The following is a 24,744-nucleotide window of genomic DNA, read 5'->3' as shown; positions in this document are numbered from 1 at the left end:
TAAAAATTATTGTTACATAAGTCAGTGAATTTATATAAATATTGCTTTTACAAGTACTTTTGAATGAAAGTCAGTGTTTATTTTTTTGAAAAATGCATAAAAAAAATTTCTGGAATATATTTCAAGATCACAACAAGGATTATGTGGAACTTAAAGATACAAAAGCATGTAAAGAATTGTGCAACCTAGTATAATTTTACCATAAAGTCTTATCAATAGTTAGATAATTCACATTTTATTGCTAATTAATGTTATTTGCTCTAATTAAGTATATTTCTTTTAAAAAGATCCATTAAAAATTAAAAAGTGCTGAAATTTTTCTACTGATACACTTTTTAAGAAATAGATTTGAAATATTTTGCTACAATTTTAAATACGTCAAAAATATTATCTTAAGTACGAGGATTAATTGGATCCGAAAGTGTACGAAGAAGAATTGAAATCGTTAAACATAATTACCATTATTTTATTTTAATTGCTCTAATATAATTTTATTATCGCTCATTACAGTATCCCTCCTAAGTCTCACAGTCACCATTTTTATCATTTTTCGGATTTAACTTTTTCGTGGCGAAAAATACTTGCTTTGTATTTAAAATACTGTCTGAGGAAAAGTATCCGAACCCCAGTGTCTCACAGAGCTCTGAAACACACATTAAAATATTTTTTTTAAAAAAATGATAACTGATTTTAACAGTATTAGGAAGATAGTAAGTATTAACAGGATAAACATCCCAATGACTAAAATTCTTGATTTTCGAAAAACTTTAGACTTTTTTTTAATAAAAAAAAATCAAAATTTGTTCACAATAATAAATATAGATGGAGTTTTTGAATAGACACATGGCAAATAGTTAGGTTTTTCATTTATATACAAGGAGTCACAACAAAGTTCAGCAATCAAAAATGACTTTGTGTAGTTTAATTATTTTGTTTCATGAGGTACAAAAGGTGGCTGCAAGCTCGATCGGTAATGATGATTACAAAGTTATGATCTGACTATGCACTACTAATTACCATTACTACACTGTACAAAAATTTTCGTGCACCTGAACACCAAAAAGGTGGGCAACTACTTTACACTAAAGTGGTGCTCCATTGCACCAAAACTCAAGTATATTTTTTGGTGCTGTGAAACACCAAGAATTTTCTTTTGCGCTACTTATTTGCTATTTATTAACTACCCTGTTTGTTAATTATTAACACTAAAAATTATAACTACAGTAAGATACGGTACATATAAGAATCAATAAAGTTATTTTTGCAAGACAATGTAAAGAAGAAATCAGAAATTTAGATTGCATGCGTACTAAATTCTGAAATTGCATGCGTACTAAATTCCGAACAAACGTTCGTGCTTCAGAGAGAATATTAAGACGAATTTAAACTGGGCTTAACAGAGCAGGAGCTGATATAAATAATACAATAAAAAAATTATTTAATACAGTTTATTGAGACTTTGAAATTAAAATATAAATATCTTTATTACACAACCGAAAAACATACATATTTCTAACGGCGCACTGTAGTTTCTGCAGATGAAAATCAGAATTTAAGACAGCTGCTAACACTCTCAAAACTCGTTATCGATTGTAAACAATTACTGACGAAATCAAAACGTGCCAACATTGGAGTTTTCGGAAGTGTAAGTATTTAACGTATGGTGTTAACGTATGAGTGATATTGGGGCTAACTTTTTGACTTATCAGTGTTCATACATCCTTTAAACTCTAAATTATGTGGTTTAACTGGGAAAAAAAGTGTGCCTTCACACAAATTTTAGGGTTGTTCAAAATCCGATTATTTATACTGAATTATTTTGTATTGCAACTTCGAAATTTCATGAATATGAACGTTATTCTTTTTGTTCTTTATAGGACTGTATGCAGAAAATCATGGATTTGTACAAAATATGATGTATGATTCTTACTTTGATGATTTTTTCTTGATGGGACCAAATGATACTGCTTCCACTCCTCATTGGTGGGACAAAGCTGAGCCTTTATGGATAACTGCAGAAAAACAAGGATTGAAAAGTGCTCTTTATTGGTGGGACGGATGTCAAGTGAGTTTTTATTTATTTATTATTTTTTATGCCACATTTTTTCATGAATATGTGATCGAAAGTTTGACCATAAGGAAAGGAATTATACATGATATAAAAGGACAACAAACAGAAATCATTCTATATTCCATGTTCAAATGTTCTATTTTTATAAATCAGTTAGTAGCCAGTGGCCCATAGACTCTTACAACTTAGTAGCCCATTTTTCCTCAAACTTAATGAATCGGTGATTGACGTCGATAGGTCCTTTTTTTGTCCTCTTTCTGCGAACTATTTTTTTTGCTTGAATTAAATTATATTTCTTGAAATAATTTGTATTAGATGTCATCTGCGGTTATAAAAAATTAATTCAATAATAAAAATAATATAAATATGTGATAAAATTAAGTTAAACAAATTGATTGTAATGAACTCTTTTTTAAATATTTGGGAAGGCAAAATACATTTTATGTATACATTGCAGCTTTGAAATATGTGAATTGTTAAAGAATTCTTCTTCCATGTAAATCTTTCAACCGCAAATAGATGGTTTCTGAAGGATCAAAATTTTGAATCAAAGAGAGTGAACATTTTAATGAAAAAAGTTCTGTTTTTTTTTTCTCTGCATTGATGTACTGTTATAATTTAACAATTTTCAAAAAAAAAAATTTTTGACTGGTTGTTTATTTAATTTAAGTCGCTCTTTTTTGTTGATTTGAAACGTGACGAGTTTATCTAGTGGTCATTTTCAGGTCTACTTTTTACTCTATTTCCCGACATGTTACACATTTACGACTAGTATTCCTACGCATTTCCTTTCAGATTATTTTGTGACCCAAGTACGCTCGATACATACTCGAAATCCATCGATACATACCCGAAATACATCGTCACTCTATACATACTCGAAATTACTCGTTGTATCGAGCGTACGCTGGATTCGTACGCTCGATACAAAAACATAAAGTTGTGATGAGTTTTACCACATCTCATCATTCTACAAGTTTTCATGTTTATTTCAAATGTATTAGACATTAGCCAAATAAAAATAGTTTATAAACGCATGTATTTAAGCCTATGTAATAAATGAACGATGTTAACTTAATGGCGCAAGAATTTTAAAAGGATTAATTATTTCCCATTATAATTTAGAGGTATAGAGACATTAGTATCACATTATTCATTAACGTATGATTTACATAAAAATGTGTCATGGTTTCCTAAGCAGTTTAGTGACACAATTGTTTTGGTTCTTTCACAATTCTATTTTTTCAATTACATAATGTCCGCTATTGTACAATGGAATCGAGACATTACCGTATCCACCGGCAAAAAAATAAATTCACAATTTCTGTGAGGTTACGTTAGAGAGCGATATACATAGATAAAATAAAAGGAAGTTTAAACAAAAAAAAATGCATGCAAAAAAGTTTAAACGCTTTTGAGGTAAAATATTCGATTAACTAAAAACTAGCTCACTAATGAGCTTAACCTGAACGAATAAAAAGAGTGTATTTTATTTTTGCTTCCCCCATTTATAAAAAAATTTAATAATGTAGTTAATTGCCCACTGTCACGTGAATTGATTATTTCGGCACTTAATAACTCACTAAAAACAGTCAAAAAGCTTAACTTACTATTACAAAATTATATTTACCTAATTTATGAAGGCATATTAAATTTATATTGCATTTTTTCGCATAGTAAGATTGCATTATGTTGCATTCTTTTGAAACATGCATAGGAATTTTGAAAGCTGTTTCTTGTTAACATTAAATATATTCATCTTTTTACACTTTTTATTCGTATAATATTGAGTATAAACACTTAAAAATAATGCTTTTGCTATCGTGTGTTCCATTTAGAGCTACACAATATCGTTAACAATATCATTTCGATATCAGTGCATGAGTTTGAAAGCATGTTCGTATGATGATTATCTTAAATATTAATATTCTTCAAAAACAATGTTGATATTTTGAGAAAAAAATGCTGATTTAATGTTATGAAAAGTGTTTAATACAGTTATAATTATAGAAATAAAAAACATTATACTGAAAGTAATAAATATTTTTATTTAAACTATAAAACGTCTGAAAGGAATTTCGTTACTCCTGAAAGAAATTTTTTTTATTCTATAAAAGAAGACAATTATTTATGAAAGACAAAAAAAAAAAATGTAACATGGAGAGTAACAAAACAACACTATTTGTGATTGATTGTTATTTTTAAAAGCAGGAAATTTAACGTTAAAAAAATTCTGTTTCATAGACATAGGTGTGTTTTGGAAGAAAACAAATATATTATTTCTGAAAGAAAGGGGGGAAATGGCACTTTCAAAGGTTAAAAAAAATACATAATATATAAATACACACAAAAAAAAATACTTGTAGCATGATTTGGCCTTCAATCTTATTCTTTATAGTCGACGGATAATATCTTCAAGTTGTACTGTACATTATACGAAATAAGTCTATATTGTTTTCTTTTTATCCCACTAGACACTCAATCCATTCAGAGATCTTTGATTTACTTATTTATTTTTAAATTTGCTTCGAAGCGACAGTATGCATAGTACAAAACTCTTAAGCAAAGTACAACAAAAAATACCTGCACTCAGGTTGCCGGTACAATTCATTTGTGCCGCAACAGGTTGTGGAACAAAAAATCTGATAACCGTAAATTTTGCTTTAATAATTACGGTGCAATCACTAAATCAGTCTAATTAAATAAATATATCTGTAAAAATTACGGTACATTATTACGGTAAAAATGGATTTTACGGATGGCTTAACCAAAGTTTCGATACTTTATACCATAATTTGATCCGGGATATTTTACATTGCGCTCGCTTCTGAAACGTGGTTTCTAGGTTTAAATCCTGTTTATTTTTTCTACCAGGAATTCTTAATATATAAAAGTACTGGCTAACTTTAAATGGGTACTTCATACCTCACGGCGTATAATTTTATAGTGCATTTCATAAGAGCATTTCATAAGTACATTTAGCGTATAGTGCATTTCATAGGAGAGTGTGTCTGGGTGGTGCAGTTGGTTTGTCGCCGGCCTTCTGAGCCTAGGTCTGCGGGTTTGATCCCCGGCCCAGACACCGGATTTTCGGGATGCAGAAAAAGCGGCCATGTCGCATGATTATGCGGCATGTAAAAGATCCCTGGAGTGCCTTATTGGCTCTTGGCATTCCCGGCAAAATAGACAGGGACAGTGATGACGTATTTCACCCCGCCTCCTTCCAAACGCGTTCCAAACAATTTTTCGGACGAACCATTTCAATGGCATTTCCTATGTGAATTTAAGACGGCAAGACTTTTAGTTAATTATTGAAATAAATAAATTTATATAGCGCTTCTAAGGGACATATTCCTAATTTATGTAGTTTTCATTATACGGGGTATTCAGTAGATTTTACGAGTTAAGTGCATTAAATGCTATAAAAAAGTTTCAAAATGGTTATCTTTAATTTTGATGTATAAAAATTTAAGCGTCAGTACTATTTTTAACTCTTGTTTCATGTTTATAATAATGCCTTATTTTATTTAGAATTTGTTACATATTCTTAACCTACATCTAATTTTTTTCTTTAGTTATGGAAAGGCATGCATTGTTTTAAAACGTTCAGAAATGAATTTTTAATCTATAATTAGATTGTATTTATCAATACTAATGTCTGTTTATTAAATTATACCTGATGATTAAATTTGTAGTTATTGTAAACTTTGTTTGCTTAAGATTTTCTGATTATTGCTGCTAATTCTCATAAGCTTTAGTTTTTAACTATTAAATAGGAATAAATTATGTCACTAACTTATTTAATATGTATACATATAGTTAAATCTGCACAGAGTTTTAGTTTAAACTCAGATTTATTTTGACTTGAGATTTTTTCTTGTTTGTATTTATCAGTTCTTAACAGTAGTTTTATGCATTAATTTTTTGAAAAAATTAAGATACCTTATTATTAAATAATTAATATTAGATTATTTCTTAACGTAACTAGTGTAGTGCTATGTTAAAGTGTAGTGTTATGTTAAAAGGGTCAATACTATGTATAGTTTCCAGAATTTTAATATATAGAATAGCTAAATTATTTTAGAATTTTAAATTTCTAATTTTCATTTTAAAATGTGAGAGGAACAATTTTTTTTAGGTGTTATATATGAATTTATCTTAAAATCTCAAATTCCTATTTTATTCGATAAGAAAGTGCAACATGAATTTTTTTAGAATTCTTTAAAACATGCTTATCCCATACATAAACTTTTATTTAACATTCATATTTATTAATCTATGTATTCACATAGGTGTTTAAATTTTACTTATTTAATAATATTAATTTCGCATGCATTTCAAATAAATTTAATTCAAATTTTTAAGAAATTTTTTAATTTAGAAACTTAATTCTTTATTGTATGTATGTATATTTAGTTATACAGCTTTTATTTTGGCAAATGTTACTGTTATCACTTTTTATAGAATAAAATTTGTATTTGACAGTCTAAATCAAAATTTTTTAAATTTCCTTCATAGTAATATTCTATTTGTTGCAGTGAACGTAACATTCAAGTCATCCATATTTATTTCATAATTTGGTTGTAAATATGTTTTAAGACCTGTCAACTCGTTTGTTTACATAATTTTTTTTTTTTTTTTTTTTTACTTCCTATCATTTTAGTAAATTTACCAATTAATTTGAGCTATTTTAAAAACGTGTATCTAAAATGCTTTATAATTTTCACTAATTTATCTGACTTTATTCATGCTTCTTACTTAACTTTTTAATTTGTTTTAAAATTCTCATAATTATTTACAATTAATAAGTTGTCTCAATATTATAAAAAAAATTGATTTAATATAATATACATATTTTAAGAAAAATTAAACATAAATTAGAAATAACTTTTTCCAAATAATAAAATTCACAAATTTCCGATTTCCAGATTATAAATACAATTTATATGGTAAATATTAAATACAAATTCTCTCAATCATATATACAAAAAGTTTTCATAATCATTTGCAATTAATAAGCTATTCCAATTAATATCATAAAAAGAGATTAACGTAATATTAATATATGCAACACTTTTTCTTGCCATGTCAGTGGTTAAATTCGACTCTATATTAATATATTCAAAGATTTAGTTCACCCACTTTTAACTACATGAGAAACGCCATATTGTTTGCTCCGTTCAGAACTTTGTTTGGAACGAGGAGAGCTAGTGACGTCGTTGATGACGTAGGACTAACCCTGTCTATTAAATTCCTAGTGCACTTTAGCATCCAAATAGAGTCTCGGTGCTGCCATCTAGTGTGGCAGAAACTAGACATCCAAATTAACATGGCCTTAACGAGTGGCTACCACTTCTGGAGAACGCACTAGGTCTGCTCATCGGGAAGATTGATTATGCAGCTCATTGGAAATATTAAAAATAAAAATTCATAAGAGCTGAAGACAGTTACAATAGTTTCTCGTGGGTATTAAATAAATTCATTGATAAGAAAATTCGTATTTCTAACGTATTAGCACTAGATTCAGTGTTAAAATTTTTTAATATTAATTATAGAAAATAATTGCTTTTGTTGGTACTGCTTTGTGTTATTAAACGAATTTTTTTAAACATAAAACTGATTACCAGAACACAATCAAAGCAATTAAAGAAAAACTTCAGTTTTAGAATGTTACTATAAAAAGAATTTAAGAATGAATGAATTATTTTCAAAATTCTTCTCACTGTAATAAAAGATAATTAGTTTTATAAATTAGAATGTATTGCTTCTATATTGTATTACTATTTTCCGTTTTTCTGCCCCAACATTTTGAAGTATTATACAGCAGCCTATTGTGTGAATTTTTAAATCTTTGCTTTCTTTCATTGGATTTAAAAGGATAGAGCTTTTACAATTGGTTTCTCTTTTAATTAACAATTTTGTATAGGTAAATGAAATTTTAAAAAAATGCAGAGATTTTCTCTATATCGCAAATTAATTATTTCACATTTACCGAAGAGTAAAATCACTCGAATACTCATTTACCGATTTCATTATTTATTTCCGAAGAGTAAATTCACACAATTAAATCACAAATTACTTACGACTTAAAATGGTACTTGTGATTTAATTCTTTATTGTACAAGACAAGAACAAAAATTAACATGAAACTGTAATTGAATTCAGTTTTCTTAATAATCCAACTATCAGAAAAACTATTTAATTACTAAACTATTTGGTTTTGCTTGAAATATTCAACTACAAGTATTTAACTGTTTATAAATTAATAACCTTTAAATAAATCAATAACCTTACCTTTAAAAACCAGACATGTTTAAAAATTGTCTTGAAACTTAATGCACAAAACGTATAGTTAAAGCACCATAACAAATGATAAGCGAACACAAATGACGTTCACTTTACCATACTTTACATACTCAAGGCGGGCTTCTAGATTCTAAACATACATTGGCAGTGACACTGGCTCTGAAAACATTTGGATACTTAGTGATAGTCGTAGTGCAATTCAGCACCTACAAAATTGACATCAAGTCAGTAACCAAGTAGGTTTACAAATACTGGAAAAACTAAAACACATGTCCCAAAAACGAGATATTCACATTCAGTGGATACCTTCTCACGTAAATGTATCAGGTAGTGAAATTGCTGACATGTTGGCCAAAAGGGGCTCCACAGAGACTATGACTAGTTGAGACTCCCTCACTTTCCACGAAATTTCTTCTGTATGGAACAGAAACTGCAAACAAACGTCGCTTACTCCCCCTGCTCACCACTGGTATTGTAGAAAACTCTCCGGAATGACTTTTAGCTCCGGCTGCAAAATTTTTCCAACCTGCAATAAGTGTCATTTAGAGCCAGCCTATCCGGAGCATATCCTGGACTGCCTGGGTCTGGGTTTGGAAAACCTAAAATTATCTCCACTTCTCGGAATTGATTTTGGTAGAATACATGGACTCTTGGAACAGATCTAGCTGTTGCTAGGTCATGAAGGATTAGTAACAACAACAACAACAAACATACATTTAATATGTGATCACACTAAGTATATATTTTTTAATTTCCTGTTAAAAATTAAATAAGACAGCTTGCACCTCCTCGTATTATTTTTTAAGAAAAGGGAAAAATAAAAATAATATTAAATTTAAAGAATCACTATTAGAAAAAAGAAAACGGAACAGAAAGCATTAAAACTCGTTTCAATGCTGAAGTTAGCGTCCATTCGCGATTTAGCTCCTCAATATTTCCACCAGCATTATAATTTTTTTTACTCCCGCCTTCCTTAGTAATGATTCATTAGATTTAAATGATATTTTTGTTTTTCCCATTTATATATATATATATATATATATATATATATATATATATATATATATATATATATATATATATATATATATATATATATATATATATATATATATATATATATATATATTTAAAACAAAATATCGTGTTTGTATCTTGTATCACCTAAAATGAGACCGTGTATCGAGGTTTGAGCACACATGAAGGGACGTGGAGGGCGAGGGGACATTTTTTGAAAGTTTCATGTTTTTCAACTTTGTGTGCTTGTAGAATGTATTAATTTTCACTTACATACAAACGTTTATATATAATAATAAATACAGTATTACAATATATCTATTACAAAAAGAGTTATGCAACTAATAGTAAGATCTATCTTAGATTTGCAGTTTTTTAAAGTGATACTTACACAATCAATACTTAGTAGGATAACCCTTATTTTTTAAGACAGCTTCACAGCGTCTTTTCATCGAGTGAACGAGTGTTTGCAGTTCATCTTTCGTAATTACATGGCGCCAAGAATCAATTATAGCTTCAATAAGTTGTCTTTTATTGGATGGACGTTTTTTTCATACAAGAATTTTCAAACATCGCCACAAATTTTCAGTTGGATTGTGATCAGGGCTGTTTCCTGGCCATGGTAATATATCTATGCCCTTATTTTGAAACCAAGCTTTGCATACTTTTGCTGTGTGGCATGGAGCTGAATTCTGCTGAAAAATAAATGGTGCGCTGTTGGGGAAGAGATCTCTGATGGAAGGTATCAATTTTGATTTCAGGACAGTTTCGATGTATTTTTTGGCATTCAGGATGTAAAACCAGGTTAAAAAAAATGCGCAAGTGCTACTGCCGATAGAAAAATTAAACTGCTATGCCGTCAAGATAGAAAAATTTCATCAGATGCTATTAGATGTGAAATGAATGCAGCGGGTATTGCAGTAAGTTCAAGAACAATAAGAAGAAAGTTATAAGGATTTGGACTACAAGCTAGAATTCCAAGGTAAAAAACCATATTTAAATCAAAAGCAACGCGAAAAACGAGTTAAGTGGGCAAAGGAACACATTAAATGATCAGAAAATCAATGGAAGAAAGTAATCTGGAGCGATGAGAGTAAAATATCGCTCTTTGGTAGTGATGGTAGAAAATACGTGAGATGTAGAGTAGGCGAAGCACTTCATCCTGATTGCATTGAAGCAACTACAAAACACCCAACAAATGTCATGATTTGCGCATGTATGTCTGCAGATGGTGTAGGCCGAATTCAAGTGATTGATGGCATCCTGAAAGCCAAAAAATACATCGAAACTGTCCTGAAACCAAAATTGATACCTTCCATCAGGTATCTCTTACCCAACAACGCACCATTTATTTTTCAGCAGGATTCAGCTCCATGCCACACCGCAAAAGTATGCAAAGCATGGTTTCAAAATAAAGGCATAGATATATTACCATGGCCAGAAAACAGCCCTGATCTCAATCCAACTGTAAATTTGTGGCGACGTTTGAAAATTCTTGTACGAAAAAAACGTACATCCAATAAAAGACAATTTATTGAAGCTATAATTGATTCTTGGCACCATGTGATTACGAAAGATAAACTGCAAACACTCGTTCACTCGATGAAAAGACGCTGTGAATCTGTATTAAAAAATAAGGGTTATCCTACTAAGTATTGATTGTGTAAGTATCACTTTAAAAAACTGCAAATCTGGGATAGATCTTACTATTAGTGACATAACTTTTTTTGCAATACAGATATTGTAATACTGTATTTATTATTAAATTCTACATTAAATTATCTTCAATTTGATATATAAACGTTTGCATGTAAGGGAAAAGTAATACATTCTACAAGCACACAAATTTGAAAAACATGAAACTTTCAAAAAATGTCCAAATTAAGTTTCATATTTAAGATAAAGCATCAATGTTAATGTCAATAAAAATTATTTATTCTTTTGTCAGACCTAGCGAAATAATCCTTTATAAGATAAGAAACATGAGTTTACTAGCCTTTATCACCACAGAATGTTACAAAATTTAGACGCTTGTTAAAAATTGGATGCATGTCAAAACATGCATGTCAAATTAGCTTAAATACATTTTCCTTAGGACTTAGCCTGATCCAATATATTAATGAATTTTATATTTTTAGAGACAAATTTACAAATTATTTCAAAAAATATTAATTGGTAACACGTTTATGATTGATTTGAATTATTTTAGATTACCTAAGATACTTAAAAAATAAGTTTTAATTGCATGAATATCCAATCAACTAACAATTTTAAAAGAAAAGAACGCAAAATAGGTTTCACTCAAAAAGTAATATTCAACGGTCAAAGGCACAATATTTAGTGTTTCGAGATGCAATACCATTATGTTGTACCTTAACCTATTGTAATGTTTACCAGTTGTAATGTTGTACCTTAAACCAACGTTCTTTAATTAAAAGAAAAAAAATCTTAACTGCATGGCAGGATTCGTGTTCAAAAAGTTACATTAATTAACAAGCCTATAATACATTTCTTACAAAAATTTCTCTGTCGTTTGAATCATTGTACATCTTTATCTTTTTTTTCTGCTTTTAGCACAAAAAAAAAACAAAGATATTTCGCTGCAATACACAACACTTTCTCATACATGAAATTCTATAAGTTTTAATGTCAAGAATTAAAATCTGACTATTTTATCTGATTATTTTACGAGAAATAATATAAAAAGCTTATTTTTAAATAGTTACTTCACAAAAAGCATATGATTAAGTTTTTTCAAATTTTCATATTTCAGTTTTTGTCATTGCGTACTTAATAATTCAAAATATGTTAAATTATCATTTAAGTAAATAAATTTTTCTAAGAATTATATTTGGGTAATTTAATTCCATATTTGCCAACTAAAAGTTCCCTTTGCCTGCTGTATTTTATTTTTCAAAATATATAACAATATACAAAATAATGAATTTCAAATATTTTTCGAAGAAGCTCTCTGAAATATTCGGATCGGTTTTGAGATTGAGGCATCTATTGTGAGTCAAGAATTCAAATCATTCGAAGAAAGGAGCATTATTATTAAAAATAAAAATAAAAACTCTTAGCTCATTAACATTCTAATATATTTTATTATATTTTTCGAATTACTAAAATTAATTATCAAAACCATGGCGAACGTTTTTAACTATTAAAATTGTATTATAATACGGCCACTTAGTGGAAAAGTTTTGCCATGCTTAATTTTATTCATTTTTACAGACAACGCAAATTTTAAATATATTTCAAAAACGTATTAACAATTCAAAAATATTCTTTTGTTAAACTTCGCAAAATAAATAGTAAATTTCAAAGTATTCAAAGTAAAATAAATGTTTCAAGCATGAGTTTTAACCATTTACGTTTCTGCTCTCGTTAATATCTTTCGCACAAAGTTTTTTTGGATTATTAACTAATTTATGCAATTAGTTTATACAGATATATCCTACATTTAAGTCTATATTTAATAATACTTCGATGAATTTTAGTTAGAAATAACGTATTTATCAGCATTAAATAACAGTTTTACATTATATATCAGTAGGAATATTTCTGCCTTACCATATACAGGATGTTCTGTAATGACCACACTTAACACTTTTAAAGCTCTTGTCGAAAATTTAAGTAAAAATGTATGAAATATATTGGACGCAAATCAAATATAATATGTAGGGTTCACAAACGAGTAGGAAATAAAATCGCTACTGAAATCTTCCGAATCGCTAGCGAGGAAGCCAAGATGGAAAAGCATCAAAATCAGTTAAATTGCCCGATGACTTAGAAACGCTTTAAATAATGGCTTTTCAACCCCTGTTTCCTTCAGCAATCAAACAAATTTTGATATTTTAAGTTCAGAAGCATGGATTAGCAGATTTCAACTGTGTTTCTGTGTTTTTCTTCGCATAAATAATAACTTGCGGACCCTAGTGCTCGTTTTTGGAAAGAATTTTAATATTAGGGATTAAGGATAGTTTATACTTGACACCAGTGGCGTACGCAGAATTTTTTCAAGGGGGGTGTTCATAATTTTCTGAAACTACTAAAAGAAATTCGAATCTGTAATAAAGCACTATTATTTCCCTAATTTAGACAGCTAGACAATTTTGACTTTTTATTTAGACAACATTGGTTAGTTAAACTTTCACATTCATCAGATTTTGTTATGCTAGAAACGTTTTCTTCAACGGCAGTATCACATTTCTGTACAACAGAAAAACTTACATTGGTACTAGATGCTGTCACCTCACTAATTTCAGGTCGTGATTTTTTCTCAAAATAATTAAAAATTGTTAAATTCTTGCGTTTTGACATCCTAAAGATCCAAGAACAGCAAATATATATATATATATATATATATATATATATATATATATATATATATATATATATATATATATATATATATATATATATATATATATATATATATATATATATATATATATATATATATATTGGCACAGAAATATCCGATATGCTACGATCTCAAAGTTTCGAGCTGGAATTAATAACTTCAACGAGCCAATGGTATTGTTCCTGATTTCTTCACTAGTCGAAATGGTGGCGACGACGGGTTCGGTGATTGAATGAACTTTTTGTTGAGATAAATCAAAACAGATTTAGCGACAAGCTCCGAAAGACAAGCGGCAGAGATAACTCTTAGTCTGACTAACTAACTCCACTGTACTCCGTTCCCCCTTTTATATAATTTTTCACCGCAACTCCAAAATTTTCGAATTGTCTCAAAGACGACAGAACGTCTAGGATTCCAGAATCATCGCATAAAGACCTCGCGAATGACAGCCAGTTTCGAAAACTATACTGGCAGGACAGAAAGGAACCAGTCCGTAACAGTATCATGTGAATTTGGTTTCAAAAGTACAACCCTATTATAGTAAATGTTTTTTTTTTCAGTATTCTGAGAAATACCGTGAGAAAAAAAAAGTAGGCATAAGGCAAATAAAAATATAGAGTCTTAAAAGATAATAGCTCGCACAATTTCTACTAAAATTTTTATTTTTGCCATTTTGTCTGAGCTCAAGGGGGGTGTTTAAACCCCTAAACCCCTCCCTTGCGTACGCCACTGCTTGACACTCTGTGCACTATTGGAAATAGAAATTGTGTTTTCTATCAATCTGCATACAATTTAAGAAATATTACGATTTCATTGATTTTATATATAATTACTACGATGTTTTTTTCTCTTATATGTACTTCAAAAGAATGTGTCGTTTTATTTGCAGGTCAAAATTCGAGGACACAAACCATCTTTGTGTAAAAAATATAAATATGTTGGGTTTGCATGGCCTAATGTAAATGAAGATACAAAAGAAGCCTTGATGAACGCTTTACAGCTGTTGGAGAGTAATGAAATACAGTTAGCTCAAATCTATTACGAGTTAGTGGATTTCACTGGTACTATTTCTATTCTATTTTTCTAAAATTGTTAGTACTGTTTGGCGTTACTACCACTAAGATTATTAAATATCGATTCTCTAGTATATAAGACATGTTAACTTGATTCCATCTTGAGATACCTTTTGATAGATAAAGTCTGACATGGTCTATAATTATATCCTCATATTGGAAACCTTCGGACGTGATATAAACCCGCCAACATCAATGGATGGTCCATATTAAGCAGTTGATTTGCTCATAAAATAGCGCTCATAAATCCCATGAAGTAAATACAATTCTCCCGGTCAATAAACAAACAATAAATAATGAACGAAAAAATAAATAAATAAACTAACAGCAGTAATCAACTAGTGGTATACGTTCATAAAATTCTATCACACGTAAAATTCTGGAAGGGATGCATACCCTCCAACTTATGAGGATTTTGAAAATAATTCTTTCTAGTGGTAGCGAACCAAAGTAGAAATTTTTAAAACAAATGGATATCTCATAAAACTTTTATCAGAACTTAAGAATCTAGCCATATGGCCTGCACTTTTATAAGTAATAGTGGACAAGTTACGCTAAAATTAATTTATTTTAAATATTAAGACATTAATTTTGCTACCGTCTGAAAAGAAGATTTCGGAAACTACGGAAATTCCGTAGCAGTTGGAAATTCCGTAGCAATGTGCCGTAACTACCACTAAGAATATTAAATATCTATTTAAATTTGCAATTAAAATTACACGTCCGAGTCACCAATGTGGAGATATTATTATCGACTATGTCAACCTTTCATCTATCAAAAGGTACCTCAAGACGGAATCAAGTTAACATGTCTTATATACTAGTGAATTGATATTTGACAATCATAGTGGTAGTTACGCCAGACTATAAAATTTCAAATCAAAGTTTTTTCTTCAATATATAGTATGAAGTTAATATTGTTAACTTTAAATCAAATAATTCTCCTTTATAAGCTATTAACTAATTTTTTTGAGTATCGGTTAAATTCACAAATAACTAATTCCAAAATACGTATAAGGATAAAAACGTTTTGACAGTTTACTCTTTAGTATATTAATTACTTTTTGAAAAATGAATTATCTAATTTGATCAATTTATGCCAACCCAAAATCCGACTCCTGATGTTGAGTTTGGTTAATTTTTAAAGTGTATAGATTTTTTTGTTCCAATTAGAGTAATGCGAATAAATGAAAATTAAAGAAAAAAGAAATACGAAGAATAAAACAAATAAAGAGTTATTATAAGGTATATAGAAATATCTTAAGATAGAGATGTTTTATAGAGAATATTTCTGAGAAAATCCCTTTCATTTGTGTCAAGTTTCAAATCAATCCAAACAATTTATGAGTCTTAGTAAAAGGATTTCCTATCACTTGAAATAATATATATAATATAAATACAAGAAAACACGAACACGAAGAAAGTTAAGAAAAACAATAAGTTTCATTTATTGCGCTTAATATATATATATATATATATATATATATATATATATATATATATATATATATATATATATATATATATATATATATATATATATATATATATATATATATATATATATATATATATATATATATATATATATATATATATATATATATATATGTAACATAAAAAGCTTTTATTAATCTTTTTATGTTAGTTTCTTTGCTATGAAACAACTCCTACTTTATTCCTAATTAATTATTCTATTCCAAATTCTTTCTCACACTTTCAAAAGCCACATCCTGTTCTTAAATCTATTTTTGGCTCAACTATGCATTTAATTAAGAGCAGGACATATCTCCCTATGCTCTGTGTGGGAAACGCTAGATTTCTTTCATAAACCAATAGTAATCCTTATCACTTCCCTTTTCCCCTCAAATATAACAAAATAGAGGGAAATTCCTTTGCTACTTTCCCTAAGATAAAAACTTAAGCACACAGTTTTTGAGTGCGATTTTGAGCTCCGCCTTTGCTAGAAAATGTCTTAAATATACTATGTGAAGCTAATAAAATATTTTTTGCCTTCCAACTGCTATCTGCGTGGCCTAACATCACTCACCATGACTGCTACCCTTTCATATATATATATATATATATATATATATATATATATATATATATATATATATATATATATATATATATATATATATATATATATATATATATATATATATATATATATATATATATATATATATATATATATATATATATATATATATATATATATATATATATATATATATATATACATAATGTTTTATATTTATTATTGGTTTTGCTAAACAATACAAACATCATTTTCTTGTCGCTTTTTGAAGCAATTAATGGTCCTAAATTTCTATGAATATTTCTACAATAATTTTAAGTGCCGTATTAACAACCGAAAAATTTAAAGTTCTGGCTTCGAAATTTTACCTTTTGTTGTGAAAGTTAAATAAAATGAAAATAAAAGAGAAAGTGAAAATGAGATGTGCTATGAAAAAATTCTTACAACTATCAAAATCGAAAACCATGTAAAAGTAAGGAAAGAAATAACTTTATACATAGTTGCATTTCCTAAAATATTTGTTGAATACATCTAAACTAATCAATAAATAATTTAATAAATGTAAAACTTTATAAAAAGGATTTTTTTTAAATGTAATTAAAAATAAAAAAAAGGATACATTTGGTTCGTACAGGAATTTAAAGAATTTTAAGGAAAGGTATGATTAAAAGTAATTTCTATAGAAAGCCCGATTTCCTAAATTGTTACACTATGTGTTGAAATAGCATTTTTTTTCTTTGAAAGTGTTCCATTATTTTTTTAAGAAAGGCAACTTATAAGCAATCCGTCAAAATGATATTTAATTGATCGTGGTTTGAAATTACATTTCCAAAATACCTTCATACACGCACATATGTCCTTATATTTAGTCAATAAAAAAAAACATTTTTTACGCTTTACAGATTTTGAATATATTTTTTGCTCTGTTATCAACTAACGTAATATAAAATTAGTTCTTGACATAATGATTATATCAACAGCTCTAAACCCAACATAGGAACGGGATATGAAGAACACAAAATAACAACTCTATAAAATCAAGTAAAAATAGATAAATTACATACAGATGTTTTGCTAGCATAAAAAAAATAGTTTATTCATTTCTTCATCGTCTTACTTTTAGCTGTTTTTCAAAATAATGTAGAGCAATAAACCAGAAAGAATAAACAGTAAAAAACTCAAACGATTTAAACAATTATAATTCCTTTAATTAAACTATTTCATTCCTTAAAAATTAACATCCTAGTGCAATACATTGTCAAAAATTTCTCGAAAAAAATTGTTAAATAACAACTTATTTAATTGTTGTTTCTCCATATTAAAAAAACAGTCTAATAGCCACTATGATGGTATTCAAACTGCTAATTGAGAGAAAAACTGTTATCACATGATGCAATATTTCCACATAATACAACTAGAATTTTATCGCATCAACTAGACCCACCTAATGAAGCCACTTAGTTCGTTGCAGCTGGCAACATATTGTAGCCGAGAGGGCTAATCTGTCAAACTCATGACTGAGAAAACGGGGGTTCGAATCCCATAGTCGAGACCACAATATTTCTTCCATCCCCTTCGACATATGAAGAGTATCCAGTGTCCTGCACTCCCCGACTTCCTTCTTTCCCGACTCTTAGTGATCTCCAGACCATTAGAATACCATACTCTCGGTCACACATAGACGCACGGCCTCCCGTGATATTGACGGGCTGGAGTGTCCAGTAGTAACGCGCCATTAAGAACAAAACTAATTCATTTCTTTTGTTCGGAAAACATTTTATTTCTAATTTTACACACCAGATGGCAGTACCGGGATATTTTTAAGGTAATTGTAGATAGTTAATTTTAAACTAGATGTCAGCACTAATCAATTTTCAAGTATTAAAAAAATAGGCATTTTTATGAACGTTTTCTTGAAAACTAACCGATGGTTAAGGGATTAATACAAAAAAGTTTTGTATTTCCCATCTCTTACGATAGGTGAAACAGCCAAATAAACTAATTAAACCCACATTCCACGGGTTATTTGATAAAACACAACTCAGCCACAGCCTTACTCCAATGTGAGCAACCTAACGAAAAGGCTATCTCCAATGTCCAGTTAAATTTCTTTTTTTAAGGTTTTGAAACCATGCTAATTGCAATTGGTTAAAAAACCGTATAGTTTTGTACTTATGGTGAACACCCATACTAGTTGTAAACGATTTCAAAATCGTAATGGCAAATATGCTCTTTATCTTAATGTTTATTGGATTCACAGACTGAGATCATTTTACCGTCAATTTAGAATTAAAATTCTTGCAGTGTAGGGTGTAGCACACAAGAAAACTAACCAGTACAAGCGTTCTTAAAATTAGAATATAAAAGATTCAAAGAAAGTATCATACTTTCTAAGAACATTGATACATTCCTTTCCGAGTGAATATGGAAACACAAAATGTCTCATGAATTCGTTAAGCCCAAGGAACAGTTAATTACGAATCTGCATAATTGACTAACAGAACGTTAAATATTATGCATCTTCCTACTATGAGACTTAACCGAAAATCTTACGAAATCGTAAAATATTTTAGATTTTCATTGAAATAGATATGACTGTAACATGATAATGAGTATTGGAAGGTGACTTTATTTAAGGGTAGTATTTCCGAAGCGTGTGTGCATGAATGTATTTTCTTAAACTTTGAACAAGAAAAATAGCGTTAAGAATACTTTTAGACATTATTTAAAAGACTGGCTTAAATATATGCCGTTAAAACAAGCATTTAGTGTCTTTTAGGTATTTTAAATGAAGAATAATTTTGCAGTTGAAACATTAATGTTTTTCCATTAAATGCATTCTTTGGCAAAAAAAAAAATCATTTTATATAAACAAATATATAAATTTTATTCAGGAAAATGTTTTTCCAAAGTAAGGTTTTATAAAAGTATTACTAAGATTATTGAATTTTCGCAGTATTCGTTGAGTAAATTCACATGATTGATTTTCCATAGCTTACACTAAATTTACGGGCATGTTTTTTAAACAATTTAAAATAGTTATCTTCATGCCAAAACCGAAACAATAGCATAAAAACAATTTAATTTGCTATTATGCTTTTTTGTGAGTTTTCAATGAGTTATTGTTTGTGAATTGTTATTTCTACTAAAAAACAATAATTTCGTTTAGAAGAAGTTCTCGTTATTAGCAGCACATTCTAATTATTGAGAGAAAATCCGTTCATAGGGTTAAAAGCAAAGAAAATCTCTTTTTTTCCTCATGGAAAAATAACATGACTCAAGGAACTGAATTCACTTAATTTTATAGCAATTTGCTTTTTAAATTGATAATCATACAAGAATCGCCCAAAACACTGCTCTTTAAATTGTAAAGTTTTGTAATTGAGAGGAGGGTGTAATGTTTAACTTATATTATATTATAAGTATATTGCTTGGTAATAATATATATCATGATAAAAAATAAATTTATTTCTTAGGAATTATTTCTACTTTATTCTATTTCTTAGCCATAGAATTTGCAACAAATGCATATTACTCTTAGGTCAAGTTAAGCCTATCTTGGGCCAACGCCCCATGCTTGCTTGTACCGAAAATAGAGCAAAACGTCATTATGAAGAAAAACAAAACTTTGGTGAAAATGAAAAGCGTTTGTAGCTTAATTTTAAAATATTTAAAAATTTACTCCAAATTTAAATATGCGGGCTCAGAAAAATTTGCAAAAATCGAGAATTGTTCATTGATTTTGATAATTTTTTATATAAGAGGAAAACTTGCCAAACGGGTGATTTAAAAAAAGCATAATATTTTTCTTTAATATTTAAACATTTTGCCAATTTTTTTTTGTCGTATGCCTGTTCAGGCAGTGGGGGTGCGATTGTTCCTGTTTTTCAGTGGCGCCATCTATGGCCAGGAATTCGACTTCTACCACGCCATTCACACAACCACAACCCGTTTATAGGGCGGGTACATTCACACACAAAGGAGAAAGGGCATAGAACACAGAGAGAGAGAGAGAGAGAGAAAGAAGCATACATGCCTTGCCTGGGATTCGAACCCAGGACCTCTCTGGTGCAAGGACAGTTCCCTGTCCTCTACACGGGACGGTCGGCATTTTTTTTCTTTGCCTATTTTAAAGCCTGAAAAAATTCTTACGGAGCAACCCGTAAAATTTATATATCAATTAAATTCAAATATTTAATAATTTATATGCATGACTGATAACACGAATTAATGATTTTCAGGGCATAAATTCGGACCAGATTCTTTTGAGCTCAGACAAGCTGTAAAAACTATTGACAGCATACTGGATGTCTTGCAACATGAAATGACGAGAAGGAAAATAGATGATAAGGTAAGTTATAAAACGCTACATCTAAGAAACTTCAAGAACATTTTTGTGCAAGTATATAACAGATCCGTTTCTTTCTTTCTTTTTTTTTTTTTTAAGAGTAAATATGGATCTGTTGCGCTTTCGACATTTAAAAAAATAGGTCCATGTTTTAAATCAGATTTCTGCAAGCGGATGTTTATAAGTCCTTTTGAAGATACTTTGCAAAAAAGGGAGGGCTCTCCGTATCCGTAACCCCTAATCTATCGAGAGCTGATTCTGCACTTTGAAAAATACCCACAGCTCCTTCAAAAAGGATTTTGTTGAAAAGAAAGATATATTTTCAGAAAATTATCTGCTTAGTTTGTATCGGAATAGTTTAAATAAATCTGCTCTATCCGTGAATAGTTTTCTTTTAAAAGTTTTAACCATAATTCCGATTATATACTTTTCTTAAGTTTGAGACATAACTCAAAAGATGTTACATGTGAAATATAGTTCTTTTTTTATATCTATAAGAATGTTTTTCGCATTTTAAATCTTTCAGGAACTGTATTTAAACGTGTATAGTATTTGAAATAAATGCCTGGTAATAATATTATGAGTTACCTTTGGGAACATATTTTACGGCTTTAAAAGCAATAAAAGTTCTACAAAGTTTGAATTCGTCGAAGATATAATACCATTTATAGTTTATTTCATTTTTTCTTCACGATATAGAATTCTGTATATTTTATTAAAAAACTTGCATTTAAACATGCTCGTTGTAAAAAGATTAAACAATGTATACTTTGGAAATTTCTAATGCATTTATTATAATTTGTATGAAACGGTGTATGGTAACGGGTATTTCGTCTATTTTATGCTGCGAATAGTTTTTTATTATTAAATTTTGTAGCGATTTTCAAAGACGATTTAATTTTAAACCTCGTGTTATGATTCATGTTTGAACTAAATTTTTTGATTTTATTTATTTACTTTTAATGCCAACTTTTGATACAAATTTAAAATTATATACTTAAACTTCTAAAATCAAACTTTTCGAATTTCCACCCACCCTCGCTTGTTTAAATATTCTAAAAAAGTAGTTCAAACAACAACAAAAAGGTTTTTTAAAAGTTGAGTAGTTTTTTTAGAAAATTTCTAAACTGACTGGAAGAGGACACTCGAATCCCCTTAATATGTTTGTAATTTTATCCGTTTATTACTCTAAAGACAAACAGATTAATACTAATTAGTTGAAATTCTTGTTTCTGCACTTACGTTTTAGTTCTGTGTTACGCAATGTAACTTCACATTTCCAATCTTTTTATCTTTTTTTTTTATAATTGCCCTTCATAAATTATTTTATAGTTGTGAACAGCGTATAAATAAAACTGCGAACAGACATTTATTAATAATTTAATATTTGTTTATACCTACTGAACCAACAAGAATTATTATTAAACGATCATGGAAATGCATTGTAGTACCAATATGAACCATCTTGAAATTCCATCATAGTTTCTTAGAACTCAAATGTTGGAACGATCATGAACCACCATCTCCCCAACGTAGGAATTCGGACTGATTTATGAGAGGCCAACATTAAAAAAAATTTTTTTTGAAGGTATATTCCTGAGAATCAACAAAAATTCCAATTAAACCATCATGGAAGCCTATAGTTGAAACCATCATGGACCATCACGGATCTTCATGGATTTTTGGTGCATGAGAATCAAACTTCTCCTGACGGTATTAAAGTAGTGTATTCCATCATGGAATGATGGAATTTTGTTGGCATATCTAATACCATTAACGCATAACGGAAAATGTCGATATGATTTTGACCATCAAATGATGTCAGACCATCATGAATCGCACTGAAACCAAAATAAACCATCAATTTTTTTTTTGATAGGACCATCAAGAATTTTGACTTGGATGTAAAGGGATATTTTAACGGAAAAAAATGCAATATTTTTATTTTGTGTTATTTTTTTTAACTACAAGCAAACTCTTCTAGGTTTACGTCTGATCAAAAAATATTTATAAGAGATTTTATTTAAAAGAAATCGACAGTAAGACCTTTAAAAACGAATAGATTGGGTTAACTGTAGATTTAATGAGACAAATAAATGTGCATTACTTATAAGGATTTAAATAGGAAGTAACTACTAAAATGAATCATTACTAAAGGATTTAAAGAGAGAAATAAACGGTGCGATAAACTAATTAGTCATGTGACATATAACTAATATGTATAGCAGTGCAAGAGTATTCTTAGAATCTGCTCTACTTGTGTGAAATAACAATGCGTACTCAAGTCGAATTGACAAGTTTAAATTTAGTGCAAATAAAATCGAAGGTAAGGCCACGGGGGCATTTGGGTAGAAGGATTCGCGTTTACCAGAAGCGGGCGAACCTCAAGAGGTTATTAAGCCAAATGATTTTCCTCGTAAATCTATTATTAATAAAAGTCAAGGGTATTAAATTTCTACGAAGTCAAAACACAACAAAGAGTGTTTTTACTAAACAGAATTAATCTTGTATAAGCTTTTATTTTATACATTGGATGAGACTCTTACGGGAGCTTTGATCTTTGATCTTACAATTTAGACAATACGTTTATCGTACATGTACATACTTTTTTTTATCTGTTTCTTCATTAATTATGCTCTTTTTAAAACTGTTAAATGTTTTTCTTGCTTTTTACTTCCTTGGGGAATTTAATTTAAAGTTTGTTTCTGTGAAAAATTATTTTATTTAGTTTGTCTTATTTAACATTTTATCTAACTATTAATCCATTTCATTGTTATTTTAGGTATTTTATACCTTCTTCTATGCGTTTAATGTTTACTTAGTTGTAGTTTGAATCTTAGGTTTTTAATTTTTACCTGCATTATTAAGACAAAAATATCTATATTCTTTAAGGCTAAGTTCGAGTTTGGTTTTTGAAAAAGCAATTCCCAAATCAAGATTTTGAAACTTTTAAAAATAAATATATCAGTTTTTTTTAAAATTTAACTATTACATTTCCGTGAAATTATTTGATTAAAAGTTGCGTTATTATAGGAATAGTGCACCATGAAGTTCAAAAATTTTTTGAGATTTTATTATATAACTTTTAATAAACAATAAAAAGGAAAAATTGCTATATCATTAGTATATTATTTGTTTGCAGAAACGTTTCTAAAATTAATTATGGTATATCTTGCTCTTGAATGCTACAAGACGGATGCTGAGCAGCATATGTTGTTGTATCTCTTAGGTTTACATTCCTAAACCAAGTCTGAAAGAGCGCTAAATAGCAACAAGTTGCAAACAGTCTTTCCATCTTTCAATAGTTGCCCCAAAGAGGCACCAATATAGTCAATGAAACGAGGTAGAAACGCGATGGCTGAGCAGTGACAGTTGCATTGCCATTTATAGTTTCATATGTGACCAGTCCTAAGTCTGTATAAGGCATTCGAGCCTTACAACAACAAACAAGTTGCAAACTGTCTTTACCTCATTCAATATTTGCCCCATAGATGTACCAATATAATCAATGAAACCAGA

At 29.0% G+C, this 24,744-nt stretch overlaps 1 protein-coding gene across 2 annotated transcripts in view; it reads left to right on the top strand.

The window, feature by feature from the left end:
* Window positions 1-24,744, top strand: part of LOC107438564 (glycerophosphocholine cholinephosphodiesterase ENPP6) — an 81,884-nt gene that overhangs the window by 32,173 nt on the left and 24,967 nt on the right. For both annotated transcript variants that reach the window (XM_043047481.3, XM_071178369.2), the window contains exons 2-4: window positions 1,878-2,065; window positions 14,650-14,821; window positions 21,119-21,228. In XM_043047481.3, the coding sequence (XP_042903415.1) occupies window positions 1,878-2,065; window positions 14,650-14,821; window positions 21,119-21,228 (470 nt within the window). The remainder of the gene's footprint in view (window positions 1-1,877; window positions 2,066-14,649; window positions 14,822-21,118; window positions 21,229-24,744) is intronic.

This window comes from Parasteatoda tepidariorum, chromosome 6 (genome assembly GCF_982258835.1).
Source record: "Parasteatoda tepidariorum strain Cologne lab strain chromosome 6, Ptep-v5.0, whole genome shotgun sequence".
Lineage (NCBI taxonomy): Eukaryota > Metazoa > Arthropoda > Arachnida > Araneae > Theridiidae > Parasteatoda > Parasteatoda tepidariorum.
This window is presented reverse-complemented; position numbering and strand designations above follow the sequence as displayed.